This window comes from Octopus bimaculoides, chromosome 6 (genome assembly GCF_046866305.1).
Source record: "Octopus bimaculoides isolate indiv1 chromosome 6, ASM4686630v1, whole genome shotgun sequence".
NCBI lineage: Eukaryota > Metazoa > Mollusca > Cephalopoda > Octopoda > Octopodidae > Octopus > Octopus bimaculoides.
The window spans coordinates 111,101,363-111,115,534 of record NC_142933.1 but is presented as its reverse complement, the minus strand read 5'-3'; the positions used below and the strand labels follow the sequence as shown (position 1 = coordinate 111,115,534).

The following is a 14,172-nucleotide window of genomic DNA, read 5'->3' as shown; positions in this document are numbered from 1 at the left end:
AATTTGTTCTCAAAGAAAATCAATTGAGTTTTTTTTTTCTTCCCTTTTTCCTCCCCCCTCTGTGTGTCTGTTTAAATTTTATCGTGACTCATTGTGACAGAATGTTGTTTTGATGCATGTCTGCATCCATACACTTTATATACATTATAATAGACATTATACACCTCGTTTCATATCTTGCACCATCAAAAAACAAACAAAAAAACCCCTCAATTAGGAAGCAACCCATTCATACATCATCAAAAGCTAGATTTTCTTTTAGAATTTTCTCAGATTTTGTCAGAATTGCATTTCTAGCATGACCAATTCCACCCCCCCCTTTTTTTTTTCATCTGTTTTACTTCTTTTGTTTCTTGAAGTGTCATTGCTTGCTTTTCATGCAAGATTTTAGTAGACCTGTCTTTGTAGCTGAAAGTAAAATTTTCACTATTTAGTCTTTTGTTATGCATTCTATCTTCACTAAATCTATCATTGATATTGTTCGTTGTTGAATGATTTGAACTTATTGTAAAAAGATGTGTTGTTGATATTTTAAATTAATGCTAATTAAACAATTTGTTGTTTTTGATAAGATTTTGTAAGCTGGAAATTATTTCCTTTTATTGAAATACTGAATTGAATTAGATGTGCCAGCAGTGTTTCTTTTCTATACTAAAATTTACTATGCAGTATACCCAAAGATTCATTAATCAATTTACTAGATAAATGAAATAGATGTAAATGTCTGTCTTGCTTATACAACCTCGCTATGTCACCAAAATGATTTCTGTGACAAAACTAAGGGCTGAAAACCTATCAAATCTGAAAATTAGTTAATCTGATTTAGCAATAAATCCAGTTTCATGGCAGATTAACCAATTACTGATGAGGCTGTAAGAATAATTGAAATAGTGTTGTCCAGTTAGTCCCTCTTATAGTGTTCACAATATGATCATATAAACATGACAGATGTTTACATCTCTGTTATATATTGAATAAATTCATTTCATCTTTGATTGATAAAATACATTATGAATTAAGTACTGTGGTTGATGGATTCAGATAACACTTTCCCCTCAGAATTGCTGGCCTTGTACCTCCAACATCATCACCGAAGTGGTGAACTGGCAGAATCATTAACCTGCCACACAAAATGCTTAATGACGTTTCTTTCAGCTTTTTATGTTCTGAATTCAAATGTTGCCAAGGTTCATTTTGTCTTTCATCTTTTCTGGGTTGATAGAACAAGTACTGGGCTCAGTGCAATTGATGTGACCCCTTTCACCAAAATCCAGGCTTGTGCCTAGAGAAAGAATTATTATTATTATCATTATTGAGAGGGCTGCACATACCCTCAAAGTGATACTGGGGTACAAATATATGAAGCCCTCTACACCCATCAGGATTATATATATATATAGGAAAAAGAAAATGGAGATTGTGGAGTTAATGATAGCTTATTCTCAATAACAAATCGATCATTATCCCCTACAGCGGTTTCAATTACATGCAGTGAATTAATTAAATATCAAGTTCATATTTCTGAGCATAATATCTTCAGAGGGAAAAAAAAATATACCTTTGGATGTTTTGTATGTTTGTTTATAGGCTCATCACAACAGACTGAATCAGACTGAATGTGTGTAATTGAAACAGCTGTAAGGGGTAACGGTGGATTTGTGGTTGATAATAAACTCTCATGAACTCCACAATCTCCATTTTCTTCTTCTTTTATATGAATATAAACTACAGTTTATATACAAACCTATTACTTTAAGGAAATCAATACCCCTGCCCCAAATATTAGGTATTGAACCAGTATTTCCTGGGATGACACCATCCCTTCATGAGTCTAACATGACCTCTAACTGAATTTTATATATATATATATATATATATATATAAAATGAAGAGTAACAGAAGCAGTATTAATGACAAAAATTTATCCTCACTTAAAAGTAGATGTTGTGTTAGAACACAGAAAACTGCGATAGTTCTCATGAGAAAACCTTTCATGTGAAATTGTGGTGCTTATAAGCACTTATGTTTATATCACTAGTGGATGCTTGTATGCAGTCCACATGAGAGATCCTTCTCAAGGTAAATAAGTTTTCTATGTTAACAACACAACATTCACTTTTAAGTAAGGGTAAGTATTATTATTAGTATTATTATTATTATTATTATATATATATATATATATATATATATATATATATATATGAGATATTCATCATCTGAAATTAATGGCTTTCTGGTCAAGTGAAGTTGACAATAAATATTTTCGGTTGATTTGAGAAATATAGCTTTCATCTTTTGTTCTTTCTTCTTCTGTTTTGGTGACTCAACAACATACTATTCTCGTTAGAAAAGTAATGTGAAGTCAGGACATCAAACATTTGGTGCGTGGGCGTGCGCGCACACACACACACACACACTCTGGTTTTAGATATCAATGTCTTCCTTGTGGCTGGTGTGATACAGTTAATGCAGACACTGGGTTCAAAATGAGTCATCTTTAAACACAAGTCACCTCATTTCGTGGCTGAAACTTAGTTTTTACTAAGTAGGGCATTAGAATGGCAAGCAAAATCATCTGTAAGTGCCTCAATAGATTCGGGGATAGAATTTGAACATATTTTGATAACTCAAGTCTTGTTTTCTGTGAAGCTGATATATTTGGGCAGCATTTTCATTTAGTAATTCTGTTAATTCTCACTGCATGTTGAGTTTGCAGTCAACCACTTGAACTTCAAAGTGGTTGCTATAATCAAAATGCAATAGACAATGCAATAATTGTGTGTGTGTGTGTGTGTGTCTCAAGTATACCTCTCATAATATAGTTACAAACAGAATGACACTAGCTGTATGATTTAGTCCTAAAGAAACTCAGAACACAGCTCACTTGGAATGGTGTCAATGGACCCTCAGACACTGCTGTTTCAACTTAATTTCATTCCCTCAGTAATGGACATCTCACCGTAGTCATTCTGAGTTGTCATAACTTTCATTCAAATACGGAAATGCAATATTATGGAATCTCTATACCATGTTGTTAAGCAATGATTGTAAATAGTCACAGTACTTAATTATATTCTCATCAATCAATTCATTTTTCAAGCCCTCCAGTTGTTGAAATTAGCAGAGTCGATGCCTAGAAAGCTGTGTCTGATATGGTGCCAACTTAAAAAATAAAATCAATCAACAAGCATTTTTTTGCTTTTCTTGTACCAACAACATGAAGGTCATTAAGTTTGAATATGTCACTGAGAGAAAAAAAAAAAAAAACATCAAAGAAGCGGATAGTGGAGGGTTTTGAAAAACTTCTATGATTGTATTTAACAGCTTGACAAAAATGAAAAACACTGTTGCAATTTGAGAACCATCATACTTTATAGTTTGGTAAGAGAAAGTCTCAGAATCATTATCATTGTCACAGCCCACTCAAGAGTTGAAATCACCTACAAAGGATGTCAGCTAGGTTGAAAAACTCTAAAGCAAGTTAATATTCCTTGCTTCATCTAATGTAGTTGATACCAAGTGACTTAATATTTGTTTGTAAGCCTATATTAATATATTCTCATCAAATAACCAAAGAATCTTATTGGTGTTTACGGTTGTCAGAGATTTTCAGAGATTTTCCCTCTCTTCCATTGCACTGTTACATACTTGGTTTGTGCATCATAGAGTTTTTATTCTTGTATTTTAAGAGCTTCTTTATGAAGCAGCAATTTTTTTTCTCAATTCCCACTGGCCAATTGGAACTTTTGACATTGCTAGTACTAATTAGCGTAACATCATCATCATCATCATCATCATCGTTTAACGTCCGCTTTCCATGCTAGCATGGGTTGGACGATTTGACTGAGGACTGGTGAAACCGGTTGGCAACACCAGGCTCCAGTCTGATTTGGCAGAGTTTCTACAGCTGGATGCCCTTCCTAACGCCAACCACTCAGAGAGTGTAGTGGGTGCTTTTACGTGTCACCCACACGAAAACGGCCACGCTCGAAATGGTGTCTTTTATGTGCCACCCGCACAAGCCAGTCCAGGGGCGCTGGCAACGATCTCGCTCGAAAATCCTACAGGAGCCAGTCAGGCGGTACTGGCAACGGCCACGCTCAAAATGGTGCATCTCATGTGCCACCCGCACAAGAACCAGTCCAGGGGCACTGGCAACGATCTTACTTGGCTTGCCGGGTCTTCTCACGCACAGCACATTTCCAAAGGTCTCGGTCAGTAGTCATCGCCTCGGTGAGGCCCAATGTACGAAGGTCTTGCCTCACCACCTCAGCCCAGGTCTTCCTGGGCCTACCTCTTCCACGGGTTCCCTCAACTGTTAGGGTGTGGCACTTTTTCACGCAGCTATCCTCCTCCATTCTCACCACATGTCCATACCAGCGCAATCGTCTCTCTTGCACGCCACAACTGATGCTTCTAATGTTCAGCTTTTCTCTCAAGATACTTACACTCTGACGGGTATTCACATTGACATTACACATCCAACGGAGCATACTGGCTTCATTCCTTGCGAGCTTACGTATGTCCTCAGCAGTTACAGCCCATGTTTCACTGCCATGTAGCATGGTTGTTCGTACGCATGCGTCATACAGTCTGCCTTTTACTCTGAGTGAGAGTCCCTTTGTCGCCAGCAGGGGTAAGAGCTCTCTAAACTTTGCCCAGGCTATTCTTATTCTAGCAGCTACACTTTCAGTGCACCCACCCCCACTACTAACTTGGTCGCCCAGATAGCGGAAGCTATCGACTACCTCTAGTTTTTCACCCTGGAATGAGATAGAAGTTGTTTCCTGTTTGTTTACAGTCTTTATTGCACCTGAACATCTGCCACAAACAAAAACTAACTTGCTAGTTAACCTGCCTTTGATGTTGCTGCACCTCTTATGTGTCCATAGCTTGCACCAGGTACATCTTATAGAGTTACTACCTACTCCTTTTCTACATACTGAGCAGGGCCATCTACCTGAAGGGGTTTGTGTTTTATCTACCTTCCTACTTATTAGGATTTTGGTTTTAGCTAGGTTGACTCTAAGGCCCTTCAATTCTAGACCTTGCTTCCACACCTGAAACTTCTCCTCTAGTTCTGATAGTGACTCCGCAATTAGGGCAAGGTCATCAGCATAGAGGAGCTCCCAGGGGCAACCTGTCTTGAACTCCTCTGTGATTGCCTGGAGGACTATGATAAATAAGAGGGGGCTGAGGACGGAACCTTGGTGGACCCCTACCTCTACCCGGAATTCATTGCTGTACTCATTTCCAACCCTCACCTTACTGGCAGCATCTCTGTACATGGCTCGCACAGCTCTCACTAACCATTCTTCTATCCCAAGTTTCCTCATTGACCACCAGATAAGGGATCGGGGGACCCTGTCAAAGGCTTTCTCCATGTCAACGAAAGCCAGGTACAGAGGTTTATCCTTAGCTAGGTATTTCTCCTGCAACTGTCTCACTAGAAATAAGGCATCAGTAGTGCTTTTACCTGGCACAAACCCAAACTGCATCTCATCTAAATTGATTTGCTCCCTAATTAGTTGGGCTATGACCCTCTCTGTAACTTTCATAACCTGATCTAACAGCTTGATGCCTCTGTAATTATGTGTATCTAAAGCGTCACCTTTACCTTTGTAGCAGTTGACTATGATGCTGCTACACCAGTCATTGGGTATGACTCCTTCGTGTATCACCTGGTTCGTAATACGGGTGACTAGGCTATAGCCAACACTGCCAGATATTTTGAGCATCTCTGCAGTGATTCCTGATGGGCCGGGGGCTTTCCCGGTCTTCATACTCTTAACAAAATTAATTCCATCTGCTGCACTAATTAAATCCTGATGGCAAAAAGTTTTTTCAGGTAGTAGAATTTAATGGACTCCAGGCAGCTACTATCATTTGAACCGATGCAGCTTTATATTAGTCATGAACCTCTGTTAGTTCTACTTAGCAGGATATAATTGGTGTTCAAATCTCATTCAAAGTTCCCCTTTGGGGGAAACTGGCTTTCATTGATGGCATTCCCTGCATTGATGTATATTTATGCTTTTCCTAGGTTTAAAAATGATTCATTTTTCTTTTTTTTTTTTTTTCAAATGGTGTCACGTCTATCATTGACTGACATTTTGTTTTCTTGTTTTAATGTTCAACTGTTTTTTGTTTGGCTGAAAGAAATTGACTGGAATAATTATGGATTAAGGATAATGAATTTACTGAGTATTTTTCTTTTGAGTAAATATTGTTACGAACGCCCGCACACGAAGCACCTCAACGAAGAGAAAACTCGCGCGTGCGCGACTGTCGACGCTCAGTGAGTCAGGATGTTCGCCACTACTAAGCCCAGCCGGAGCACGTGACAACGACAACAGGCAAGGAAGAAGAAATAACACAGAGACCATATGTTGCGTAGTGAAACTAACTTTTTTTTCTTAGCAAAACAATACATCATCAGAGCATAACAATAATTCATAGTACTTGCAGTAACACATGTAACACATGTAACACATGTAACACATGTAACACATGTAACAATAGTTTTTCCAAGCATTTAACAAAAGGTTTTCAATCATTACATAATCAAAAGTTTACAAAGTTCGTGCATCGAGAGTCAATCAAAAAGTTTTTTTACTTCGTTGTTTTTCTTTTCTTTGAACAACATGTAACAACAAAGTTCTCTCTTTTCTTTTCTTTTCAGTTAACATCACAGTTAACGAAAGTTCTTTCTTTTCTTTCTTTTCAACCAGTTAATATCACAATTAACAAAATCTCTTTTTCTTTTAAAACATGTAACAACAAAGTACATTTTTCTTTAAAGAAATGCAAACAAACCTTCACCGCAAGAATTTCCTTTCCTTCAAATATCCCACTACAATCACAAGAACTGACCAAGGTAGTCTACTACAATCTTTTGCCTGCCACAACAGTTCCATCTCTCTGTCCCTCTCTCTCTCAGACTCTATCCATTTCTGCTGACTGGTGCCTTCTGACCATAGCCTCTCTCTCTCAGCCTCTGTCTGTCAGTCTCTTTGTTCATCTTGATTCTCTTCACTCACTGCTGGCTGTCACATCGTTCTTCACTGGCTGACCGCTGGTACATCGACTGCTCTGCCCATCTTCACTGGCTGACCGCTTACGCCAACTGCTGTACGCCAACTATCTGATACCAACTGCTTGTCCCCAACTATCCTACTGTATTTATGACAAATACCGTAGCCAACAGTCCTACGTTACCCCCCCCCTCCAAAGCTGGGTCAGTTTAGTACAGTCCCTAACTTGCTTTTCTAAACTTTCGGTGACCGGAAAGGCTCAGCGTTCACTCCTATGCTAAAAATAACTGTGCTTGTTGACAGGACAAAAGCAATACCATTGTCCTCAACAACTAGAATACGGTTTCAAACCCAGCTCGGGGAATAGGGACATAACGTTATTTTGTATTTCAGCGGTCCCTATCAATATTTATTCAAATTTCACAGACTTCCTTTAAATGTTCTGAATTAATCATTATCTGTATTGTTTCTTTAAAAAGAAAAAAAAAGGTTTCTTGTTATCGATATGGACTTATTTGAGCCACATTTTTTAATTTTAATTTTTGATTGTTATATCCTGACTGTTAGAATTCAAGAAATTTAAAGAGTATTTTTTTTCATTTTCCTTTTAGATATTGTTATGACTCCAACCAAGAAAGGAGAAGCCACTCATATAAAAATTGAAAGGAAAAAACGGTTATCATTTGAGGATAAAAAAGTAGCTCACGTTGGTGGTGGAGAGCACAAAGGCCTTGTTATTAACAATCAAGCTGCTGGTGAGTTCTTTATTAATTTTGACTTCAACACCAGAAAATGTTTTTACTGTCTTTCTTGGTAGAAGTAAGCATTTTAAGAAGACTACTACATAAAATATCAAATAATAGAATTCAGTAAAATTTATGAAAAGTCTTGAAAACTAAATGCGTTTCATGTAATTCATCATCATCATCATCATTTAACATCTGTTGTCCATGCTGGCATGGGTTGGACGGTTTCACTGGGCTGGCATGCTGCAAGGCTGCACCAGATTCCAGTCTGATTTGGCATGATTTTCTATGGCTGGATACCTACCCTTCCTAATGCCAACCACTCCGAGAATGTAATGGGTGCTTTTACGTTCCACTGGCATGGGTGCCATTTGCATGAAACTGGGGTGCATTCATGTGCCATTTTGTGTGACACCAGTATCTGCCATGACTGCGATTTTGCTGAGCTTGATGGGTCTTCTTCTCAAGCATGACATAATGCCAAAGGTCTTCGTCATTGCCTCCGTGAGGCCTGTTACTCGAAAGGAACTCAGCCACTTTGCCTCCATGAGGCCTGACACTCAAAGGGAACTCAGCCACTTTGCCTCCGTGAGGCCCAATGCTCGAAAGGAACTCAGCCACTTTGCCTTCGTGAGGCCCAGTTGGAAATTGAAATGACACCTGAAATGAATTTTTAGTGTTAAGACTATGAAAATGAGTAAAAGATTTATGCTATTGTAGATTTTAGAAATAGAATTTAAAAGATTTATTTTTTTGTAAGAAGATTTAAAATCAAGGAGTCATTTCATTTAACATTCTTTGTCTTTAGCAAAATTAGTGAAACCCCTCAATGCTAGAATCAATAAGGACTTAATCTTTTAGACAAGTTCAGTATTGATTCTACCATGGAACCAACTGATCATCCATGAAAGTAAGAATCCTGGTTCAGTGCCATTTAAAACAAATTTTTTCAAAATAGATTTACCAAAGTCCCTGAATGTTTCAGTGTTATACTGGATGACAAAACTGATGCAGTTGCATTTTGTATGCATAAGCATGGCTGTGTGGTAAAGAAATTTGCTTTGCAACTATGTGGCTTTGGGTTCAGTCCCACTGCACAGCACTTTGGACAAGAGTCTTCTATAGTTCTGGTCTGACCAATACCTTGAGTGAATTTGGTCGACAGATATTGTGTGGAAGCCCGACATATATGTATGTCTGTGTTGTGGTTGTCCCCTACCACTGCTTGACAATAGGTGTTGGTTTGCTTACATCCCCATAACTTAGTTGTCCAGCAAAAAGCCAGATAGAATAAGTACCAGATTTAAAACTAATTCCTGAGGTTGATTTGGTCACATCCAATCCTTCAAGGCTGTACCCCAGCATGGCCACAATCCCATGACTGAAATAAAACAAAAACGATATTAAAAAAGGAAACCTTAAATATATTTTGCTTTTACTTTTTCATTGCAATACTTTGTTTGTCCACCCCCCAGTAACCTCTGCTTTTATTTCAATGGGAATGTTCCAAGTAAACTCAAAGGTTTTAATCTCAACATTTTATAATATTTTTTTTTTAAATGACATCAATTGAGGAAGTCAACAATAGTAAAAATACAAGAGATTTAATTGTGTTTGGTTTTTGTGTTTCTCCCCCACCCGCAAGAGTTTTCATATTGAAAGGTCAACCATGTTGAATAGTTGACTTTTTATTTAACCTGTCCAAGGTCACAACTAGGGTTATTAACTTATCTAGACTATTTGGTCTGATATCTTGTAGCATGGCAAAGCGAAACAACTGCCACTTGTTGTATTCTAAACTCTTCTGCCAAATTATAGAGATGGACGTGGAGGAAAAACATTTGTTCCTCATAAGTGTTTTAATCATTGTTGTCATCAATATCATCATCATGACATCATAGCTGTGTAGTAAGAAGCATGCTTCCCAACCACATGGCTCTGGGTTCAGTTCCATGTGTGGCACGTTGGGCAACCGTCATTTATAGCCTCAGGCCAATCAAAGCCTTGTAAGTGGATTTGGTAGATGGAAACTAAAAGAATCCCATTGTGTGTGTGTGTGTCTGTGTTTGTCTATGTTTGCTCTTCCCCTCCCACACCATTTGATAACTGGTGTTGGTGCGTTTACATCACTGTAACCTAGCAGTTCAGCAAAAGAGACCAATTAAGTGCCAGGCTTAAAAAAACAAAAAACAAAAAAAGTTCTGGAGTCTATTCATTCAACAAGAAATTCTTCAAGGCGGTGCCCAAGCATGGCCACAGTATAATGATTGAAACAAGTAAAAAATACAAGATGACTAGATAAAATCATTATTTTTGGTCATCTAAGATTTCTTCCAACATTCATTTCGTTGCTTTTATGCAAAAGTGTCGTAAGTCCAAAATATTGCTTTTTCAGAACAAGAAAAAGTAGTTTCATCATTCCATAGCAAAACAATTCTACTACACTTTGACACTTTTTAATATTTTGGCATCTGAAGCAGATGGAGATATGATAGCTTGACCGAAAGAACTGGCTACTGCAAGTAAAAATAAATTTTGAAAAAAAAAAAAAATAACTGCATTTGGCCAAATTTGGACATACGACAGTTTAACATAATAACAACGGTTTGTTTCACTCTGACAACAGCTACAGTTATAGAAACTCCTGTACCCCTCTTCCCCCATCTAACTGTAAGGTTTACTGCCTGTTTATAACAATAGAGATGAACAGAGGATCTCTTTGTTGATGGGTTGGTATGGGTGTGAAATTACTAAATACTGCGCGCGCGCGCGTGTGTGTGACTGACTTCTAAAGTCATGGTTTAGTACAGAGGTATGCACATGTTGCCAATTTGTTGTGCATACACCATAATTTCCTGCACTTGTGTCTATTTGTATCATTGACGCAGGCTCAGCAATCCTCATCATACACTCTCTCTCTCTCTCTCTCTCTCTCTCACTCTCTCACTCTCTCTCATACACTCGTTCACTCTCTCTCTCTCTCTCTCTCTCACAGACTCCCTTCCGTTTTCCCATCATCAAGCATTGCCAATTATTTCAGTGAACTTCATAGCAATGTCTGTATAGTTCATACAGATCAATATATCCCCCCACCACTGTAACTATGCCAACAATTGGTGGTTATATGATAGAATCTATTATGTTATTGCCTGGAATATCTTTTTATTTTATTTACCAGTAACATTAATTCTCTTTTCATTTATAATTGATTTATTACTTTTTTTTTTAGTTAATAACATTTTCCGAGACAATAATTAACTGGAGATTTTGTCCTCTTCCAAATTTAAAGTTGACTTTCTGTGGCCATATAATTTATTTAACAGCACCCAACCTTAACAGATGTTATCTAAAATATGGTTTCACTACTGTAGATCAGTAGTGATTGTCACATTTGGCAATAGTAAACTCAATCGACATTACAAATATATTGCTCTTATAACATGTATCTCTTAGACGTCAACCTTGGCTTCTCTTCAGAGTTTTGTTTCTGATAACCTTTGACCCTTTTACTGTGGAAATCAGATATATCCACTCAAAATTTTATTCTCTTTAACTGTGGAAAGCAGTTTCACATTCCAGTCTATCTTTTGTTTTGTTGTGTTTGAAACATTTTTTGTTGATATGTCAATTTTATTGCAGTAATATGACTTGCAGAAAAATACCAGTTCTATTTTTTGGTAGATATTTATCATCATTTACTGGAATAATCATGAAATTTAATTTCACACTTAAAGGGTTAATTCAGTTTCTAGATTTTGCATTTTACCCACAGTTCTTCTGCCTCAAAACATTTCCTTCTTTTCCCTTTTGTTGATACTCAAATGACTTATTTGAATTAATCCAACAAGCAACTGCCTGAAGCTTAAAACTTAACCTTTTTTCACTCCCCCCCCCCCCGTTTCATTCTTGTTATGACATTTAGTAGTATCTTGTTGTAATCAGTTCTTGTTTGAGCTAATGTTCTCTCCTGTAGACAGAGACCTGTCATCACCACCTGAGGTCTTGAATTATGTCAGTAATACTTATATTTTATTTAATGCAATTAAATTTTTGAAGAGGTTGAAATGGTATAAGTTTGTTAGCAACAGGCTTAATTTCATTTGGCAACTCTTGGCACTTTTCATTTAACATTTTTAATTCAGATGGTTCAGATGTGTTGTATCTTAACCCTTCTACATTTTAAATGGAAGTGGCTTATGAAAGTAATGAAATAACCATTTGTTTGCTTAAGAAATCTCACTGTTAATATGTTGAGTCAAAACTTATTCATTTCTAACATAATTTTTACGCAACTGTCAACACTATGTTACTAAAGAAGGTGATACAAAATAACTTGAAAAGAGTGGATGTTATACAATCTTTTTAACATAAAACATATTTACATTGATTTGGGATACCCATACATGAAAAACGGGTATGGGTAGATGACAAGGAAGGGAATCCTCAATATTGCCCTAATAAATCCCATTCCACCCATACCTGTTTGGAAAAAGTGGACATAAACGATGATGCTGATACCATCAAGGAGTCTGTAGTAATTCTGTATATGCCCTGTAGTGCTGGCCCTAAGGAGCAGGGTCCCTGAGAAAGTTATGAGGTGGACATGATATGATTTCCGTCGTTAGTTTGTCTTCACTGTTTTGACTTTAAATCTTTTATAAAGCGATGTCTAATCAATTATATCAACACTTCCTTAAAATCGATCATTCAAAACAAATCAATAATTTCTGATCTCATCATTTAACATCTGGTTTCCATGCTGTCCTAGGTTGGCCAGTCGGACAGGAGCTGCACCAAGTTCCATTGTCTGTTTTGGCATGGTTTTTATGGCTGGATGCCCTTCCTAATGCCAAACACTTCATAGGGGGTGTACTGGGTGCTTTTTACATGGCACCAGCACCACATTGAATGCACCAGTTTTTGTCTTATTACTGAAGTTAAACAACATTGAGCCTAGTTAGTACTTAAATGGGTGATCCTTAAAGAATTGGTATAATCTTAGATTTTTTTTGTAAACCCTTTTAAGATCTAAACTTCAGCATTCACAGATAATTCCTTGCAATATTGGTGCTAAATTGAAAATTAACAAATGATAATGTCCTGCCTGAAATTTTCTGCCTAATCTAAGTTTGTTAAACTGTTTGTTATCTTACCTTAGCTAATTAGTTCCAACAATTCTACCAATTTTACACTGGTTAACCTTTGGCAGCAAATGAGCTTCACTTCTGACTGATCTGAGGTAGTGAAGTAGGTGCTTAATACTGTCCTTTCTAACCTCAGTAAAGCAGTCTTATTAACTTCATAGATGTGTGTATATGTGTGCATGCACACACAATTGTATTTAACATGTGTTTACACATCAGCAAATTTACAGTTGACTCTCCCCAGACACAACAAAATTTACAGTTGTTTAAATAAAAAAAACAGCAGTTCTTAGTAGAATGTAACAATAGATTTGGCGTCTGTAGTTGATGAAGCTTAATGATACAGAACATGTGTTCTAGTGTCTGTTGACATCATTCATAGCCCTGTGACATGTTTTTGGCACACATTGTCTATGGGGGAAAATTTCTGCAGTAAAGATCTCTCTCTATGTTTGAGGCCTATGCAAACGTATTAATTATAATTATACCTATCTATATTTCAATTAATGTTGTTTAGTGCAATGCTTTTTGGTCTGGGAACTTGCTAACAAAGTTGCTGGCCCAAAGACTCTCTACATGTCTCATTATTACAGAAGTTACCTTTTGAATTGGCTCCATTCTAGACTCTTACTGACATTCTGTTGTAACTTGTTTTCTACATTTTTTCCTTTTGTATATTAATTACCTAATTGTTGTTAGTGCTAACGACACCTACTTTCGTGCAAATGATTACCACCTTTCACTCCTTAACTTCCCACTGCTTCCATGAGCAGACGCCTCAATAATATCCTCTCACAGTGCCAAAGTATGCACACTGCATATCACAGAAACAGTCTTGCATTCCACCTTCCTTATATATATTTGGGTTCCCTTTACATATAAAGCAGCAGCAGCAGCACCAGCAGCACATAGCTGAAACTCAAGTGCTGCCGTGTCTCTCAGTTTCTGTCTTTAATGGTAAAACCCACATGTATTATAGCATTAGCAAAGCAGCTTTGCAGAGACTAAGGTTTTATTTTGGGCCAGAAAATATATCAGTTTTAATGATTTAACAACCCTCTTCAGGATTCCATTGCCACTGTCAAGAGGATTGCTTACAACAGTGCTGTCACTCCTATGGAATATCTCAACATGTAATATACCTACCTATCTATACATCTGGCTTTTATGGTAAAGATTTGCTCACCAACATCTACAACCACTAACTCACAGGCAAATTGTATCTTTTCTCTGCCTATTTCTCCCATT

General features: G+C 37.2%; 1 protein-coding gene across 50 annotated transcripts in view; it reads left to right on the top strand.

Annotated features, from left to right (window-relative positions):
- Window positions 1-14,172, top strand: part of LOC106873546 (uncharacterized) — a 174,516-nt gene that overhangs the window by 52,957 nt on the left and 107,387 nt on the right. For all 50 annotated transcript variants that reach the window (XM_089353197.1, XM_089353186.1, XM_089353184.1 and 47 more), the window contains one exon: window positions 7,646-7,789. In XM_089353197.1, coding sequence (XP_089209323.1) covers window positions 7,646-7,789 — 144 coding nt within the window. The remainder of the gene's footprint in view (window positions 1-7,645; window positions 7,790-14,172) is intronic.